The 6,000-nt window shown below is 41.4% G+C and overlaps 1 protein-coding gene across 1 annotated transcript in view; it reads left to right on the top strand.

The window, feature by feature from the left end:
* The first annotated feature begins 4,175 nt into the window (after nucleotides 1-4,175).
* Nucleotides 4,176-6,000, top strand: part of HMGN3 (high mobility group nucleosomal binding domain 3) — a 31,970-nt gene continuing 30,145 nt past the window's right edge. The window contains exon 1 of the mRNA XM_042939214.1: nucleotides 4,176-4,378. Within this exon, the coding sequence (XP_042795148.1) occupies nucleotides 4,364-4,378 (15 nt within the window). The 5' untranslated portion in view covers nucleotides 4,176-4,363. The remainder of the gene's footprint in view (nucleotides 4,379-6,000) is intronic.

Here is a 6,000-nt window from a genome sequence, read left to right as displayed (position 1 = left end):
CATTGAAAGGGTGTGGTTTGTGGAGCTTTGGGCAAGTTAGGTTCCCTTTGAGGATGTGGGGTCAGGGAATTTAATCTTATCAGAGGCTCAGGGAGCTGCCTAGAGTGCTGCCTGGGAAGATAGGAAGAGGCGCTATTCTAGGGACCTCAGGGTCTACAGTTTTCAATGATCCTTCAGGTTCCTTGCAAGACGAGAAGAGGAGGGAGAAGAATGTGGACTAAGCATGTAGTGCCAGGCTAAGCTGGAACTGAGGAGAAAGCACAGGGGAGGCCCATGGTAGGGAAATTTCACCCACAGAATTATGCTCCTTCTCTGGAAGTGTGTTAAGGAGGCAGCAGCCTTTTATATCATTTGAATCTAAGTACCAGCGGTCAACAAAAATTTGTTGAGACCTAAGGTCGAGTCTAAACTTCTCAAATTCTAGTATAAAAAATCATAGGAGAAACTTGTTTGAAGTGCATATTCCCAGGTCCAGGCATGAAAAATTCTGATTCAGTAAGCTCGGGTTAGGGCCTGGGTACCTGCATTATCATCAGGCAGCTCCTATGATTTGGGATTCATGGCTCTTAGAGTATCCTGGTTACTTTGTAAAATTAAACATGGTGTCTTTAAAAGTTAGCATCCAATCAAACTAGAGATTTAACTGATAAAAATACAAACAAAATAGAGTATTCCTTTGCTACCTCTTGTCAATTGTTTTTGATGTTGTTTTGTTATACTCCGGAATTCATTCACTTCGGGAATTCTTTGGCCGATTACCGAATAATTTATTCCAGAATTAGAGTTATCAGAAGCAACAGTCTACAGATTCTAGATATTAATTCTCCAGAAATTCGCCATTAATTACAGCAAAACCCTGCCTGTGCCTGCCTGAAAGAGGGAAGAAGTGACAGATCAAGAGGGAGGTGGTCCTTTCCCTTCAAATTTTCCTTTCAAGATTTGAAGATTAAACACCCTTCTTCCAGAGGAAGAAATTCCTGGAACCCCAAAGATCCACAAGATTCATTAGGGCTGTGAAGTAGCTTTAAAGTTTTTTCACCAACACCCATCTTAAAATACATTTCAAGTTACAACCTAGAACACACACACTTACACACACACACACAAACACGCACATGCGCACAACTATATGTGTACATGTGTGGTATGTTTATGTGGGAATGTGTGAAAAATGGAAACATTTTATAAAACACTACTTAACTTTACCATGTGAAACACTCTGATATTTTCCATGCTCTGCCCTTTCTTTTCTTTTCCCTTCTCCTTTCTCTTTCTTAATGATACTCATGATACCATCAATGACTTTGTCCTGCTGTTTGAAAAATGCTGAGGCAGGTTTAGGATTCCAACTGTTTCAAGTAGGAAAGAAGTAGAGAGGAACTGGAATTGGAAAAGAAGTTTGTTCACTAATTTTTCCTTCTTTCTTCCTCAGGCAGTAACTCCCTGCATTTATCCATCATCTGTCTTCACTAAAATAGTCTCATCTTATAGAGAAGACTTTACTGGCTTAGAGGTTGATGTTTCAAAGCAAGAGAAATACTCAGCAGAATATACTGCCAAACAAATGAGTCTTTACTTCTTACCATGTTGACCTTGCCTCTTCACGTGGCATGCTCCTTTCTGCTCAAGTGTCTAATCTCCTAACCTGGAATTCTAGCTACCCACTAAATCATTCTCTTTGCCTACTCTTCTTTCCTCCAGAGGTCTGTGCTTATTTTCTCAGATGTTGGAAGATATTGAAGATACAGGGAGAACCCTCTATTCCCCAGTGTTCTGCTCAAGCAGGTGTAATCCACTTCAAAGGAAAGAGAATTCATGCTGTTATTCATTTCAAAACTAACCTGTTATTTTTGTCACTTATAAATGCACTAAGAGGCTCAAATGACCCAAGGTTCCCACAATCAACTTTCTTTATCCAACTAGCTAGTTTCGTTTTCATTGCAGTTATTTTATTATGTGCAGTAAAAACATTCACAGTTTTGTTTGTTGTTGTTGATAGTTTAGCCTTGAAAAATATAAACTAAAGAAGCCAACTTTGCACTTACCATCACAGAGGGAAAAATTCACCCTAGACTACTTTTGTTGTGAAGCCTTTCCATCTCCGTAAAGAAAAAAATTTTCAACCCAGATTACAAGTGCTACCGAGCATCCTTCCACACATATCTCATTAAAAGTGTCTTCACTGGCTTTTTTCTTAACCACCAAACATTTTGCAAATTAACTCTCTTCCAAGACAGCTCCACTATAAATATTATTTTTATGGTAAAATTATTAACCTCAAAGTTTATCCAATTCTCAAGCAATGAACTGGTTTTATTCAGATTATTTTTAGTATATTGTGATCCACTGAATGCCTGAAAGTGAAAAATCTATCAAAGACAACTGGGATCATGTCAAAATGACCAATTTGGGCAATATGAGTATAAAAAATAGTAATAATAGCAATAGATTGAAGTGTACCAAATACATAACAATCCATGAGTTCCTAAAGATATTACAAAAAGAAAGTCATTGACCACTTCTAGAGTTTGCTAGGATGCTAATTTGTTATTCTGAAAATTAATAAAGAAAAAATCCAAGCATTAAAATTATTTAATGACATTGTTTAATGCATATTTTCATCATCTGCATGACCAAAGTGAATTTGGCCATGTTTGTGGTGTAAGACTTCAATACATTTTCCTATGAGGTGAACTTTTGCCTTTCAATATGATTATGAAACTAAGCTTGCCTAATTTTACCTTTTCTGTAACTTCAAAAGAATGAAATTATTCAATATGGTCTTTTGTATTTGACTTCTTTCATGTGGCATTTTGTTTCTGGCATTCATTCATGAAGGAATATTTTATTCCTTTTAATTGCTGAGTAATATTCTATTGTGTATGGTTACCATAATTTGCTCACCCATTCACTGGTGCTTTTCCTGTATCTGCTGAAATGATCATATTGGTTTTTTTCCTTTATTCTATTATTATGGTGAATTACACTGATTGGTTTTCAGATGTTGAACCAACTTTGAATTCCTAGGATAAACCTCACTGGTCATGATGTCTTATCATTTTAAATGCTGTTGGGTTTGATTTACTAAAATTTTGTTCAAGATTTTTGTGTCTATGTTTATAAAGGAAATCAGTCTCTAGCTCTCTTTTCTTCTGAGGTCTTATACCAGTTTTGGTATCAGGGTAAAACTGATCACATAAAATAAATTCGGAAGTGTTTCTGCAAAGCCTATTTAATGCCTTGCAGAACTTTGAGAAACATTAAAATATGTATATTTTAAATATGCTTATTTAAATGTTTCAAATGTAAAATAATCTGTTCTGACCTTGTTCATTCTTTTTCTGATTTCCATAACAAATATATCCTATTCATCTTTGAGCCTAGTTTGAAGTTGGCTGAATTAAAATGAACATTTAAAAAAAATTTTTTTCTAAGGTGTGCCTGGGTGGCTCAGTTGGTGAAGACTCAGACTTCTGCTCAGGTCATGATCTCACCATTCATGAGTTCAGTTCATGAGTTCAAGTCCCCAGTAGGGCTCTGTGTTGATAGCTCAGAGCCTGAAGCCTACTTCAGATTCTGTCTCTGCCCCTCCCCAGCTCACGCTCTGTCTTTCTGTCTCTCTCTCTCAAATATAAGTAAACATTAAACAAATTTTTTTTGAAGTTGACTGAATTAGTGATTTGTAATCACAGATTTTAAGATATTAAAACTAAGTAATTTTAGAGATTATTGTCACTAGATATCTAGAACGGGAAGCTGAGACCCTTAGAAATTGCCACACTCTTCCAGAACAGGGTATCTTCCCTCTCTTACAGGTCTCCATCACGTAACATTCATTACAAGCCTTTATGGGTAGGAAACCTATAAAGTGCCTGCTGTGCATATACTTACACTATAAAGTTAATGTGTCCATCCTTACTCTTTTTCCTGTCTCTAAAGGCCCACGCTGTTCCTAGTGACACAATCCAAAAAGGGAGCAGGAAAACAATGAAACTCCAGGACCCTGTAGCTTGGAGGTTACTAGTTGAACTGGGCATGCCCAGTCACCAGGCAGATTTTTTCGATGAAGTGGAAACTACAACAGCGCTTACCGTGTGCGCGGAGGTGGGCGTGCCCTCGTGGAATTTAGAATGTTGCCGCAGCCAATGGGGCCTCGCGGCCGGCTGCTGGGGCTCCTCATTGGGTGAGCGAGGAGACGAGCGAGTAGAGGGCCCCTGGAGGGAGCCGCGGAGGTGCAGGTCGGAGAGGCCGGGTACGCCGTGCCCTGCGCGTGAGCAGCTGCAGGGGCAGCGGCAGCATCCAGCGGCGGTGTCTGCAGTTCCACCCCGTTGCTTTACTTTTTAGCTGCACGAACGTAGTCATTATGCCGAAGAGAAAGGTAAGTCTCACCAAAAAGATTTCAAAGGCCTTCAAATTGTGCTTACAGCAGATCTTGTCATTGCAATGGATTGCGCGGAATGCACTTGGTAGTAACTCCGGGTTTGCGAATCTTTTTGCTTCTCCACGCTTGTTTTCAGATGCCTGTTGCAGACATTCCTCCTTCCCGCCCTTCCTCCCTCGGTCCCCAAGGATTTCTGAATGTTACTTTCTCTCCAGCGACGCCGCTTCCCTTCTTTTTTGAACTCCTGGTAACTGGAATGGTTTCCACCTTCTAACAAGAAGAAGCAAAAGCGCTTTCCATTCCCCTTTCCAGGAGGGGAGTTTCCTCTTTGAAACTGCCGGGTTGTGGAAAAGCAGTGATTGGGGGAAAACAAGTCCATGCATAGAGAGATCGAAAAAAATAAATAAGTCGGGCAGATGTTGGGGTTATTCCCAGGTGGGCCTAGCCCACGGCTGGGCGCGCCGCGTTGGCTCTGAGGCCAAGAGAGAGGGAAAGCCATGTTTAAAATAGCACTCACCCCCCTGCTCGCCTCCGCTGCAGACCCGTATGTACCAACTCCAGTGTCAATCAGGGCTGGGGACGGCGCAGGCGGGGCCGGGCTGCCGGGACCTGCCCGCAGTTCGCGGCGGGAGCGGCGGAGTTAGCCACGCACCGGACGGGACGGCGCCAGTGGCGCCCACTCTGGCTGCCAAGGGCAGGGGCCACCGGGTCCACTCTGGCGACCCAAGCCCACACTCAGTCGGGCAAGGCGGGGTGCGCGAGCTCCCAAGTCCCTCGGTGCTCACCGGGAACTGGGATCATTTTCGTCTCGGCTTCGGTTTCTTTTGGACTATTACGTCCCCTTCCGCGCGGGTCGCGGACACCAAGTATCGCACACCGCGACGCACGTTTCCGTAGGTGCCGGGCTCGGACCCCGTCATTGTCCCGGGGAGGGAAGGGAAGGCTTGCCTCCACCCTGAGAAAACCGGTGTGTGGCGGCTGTTCTGAGAAAATGCTTTGCACCCTCCCACCGCCTGCCAGCAGTGTGAGCCAGTGAGTGTATTAAATTTGAGGCAAAATTACAAATAATATCCTGCATTATCAATTAAAAACTGTGGACTGATTGGTGTAAATGAATGCGTTACTTTAAAATATTGAAGTTTTAAAAATACAGAAGGTTTTGCTTTCTTACGTACCATTACTAAGAATTTGGTGGAAACTTGCCTCCACTTTTTAACAAATATAACGAAAGTGGTTTTTTTTCTTAGAGTTTATCGTGCACATACTATGTGCTTCATATTGTGGGAAGAATTTGGCTTGCATGATTTGATTTACTCCTCAGTACACCCCATTGAACTAGGGCTTAGAGACATGAGTTACCCAACATTTCACCAACCAATTGCTAGTAACCAAGGTTTAATTAGATACTGTAGGTTCAGAGTCCTTACTTTCAAACATTATTCACTCATTCTTTTCATTTAGTGGCGGTAGGTGAAGAGGAATTTAGGAAATGCAGAGATTCTCAGCCCTAGAAAATGGATGGCATTTACTGATATTTGAGATTCATTATTTAAAGTTAATGTTTATGAAAGTATTGTTTTTCTAGCCCTGTTTTACTAGAACTTAGATATTTAAAATGA

The sequence above is a fragment of the Panthera leo genome, chromosome B2 (genome assembly GCF_018350215.1).
Source record: "Panthera leo isolate Ple1 chromosome B2, P.leo_Ple1_pat1.1, whole genome shotgun sequence".
NCBI lineage: Eukaryota > Metazoa > Chordata > Mammalia > Carnivora > Felidae > Panthera > Panthera leo.
The sequence above is the reverse complement of the archived record's forward strand: the minus strand, read 5'-3'. Positions and strand labels throughout refer to the sequence as shown.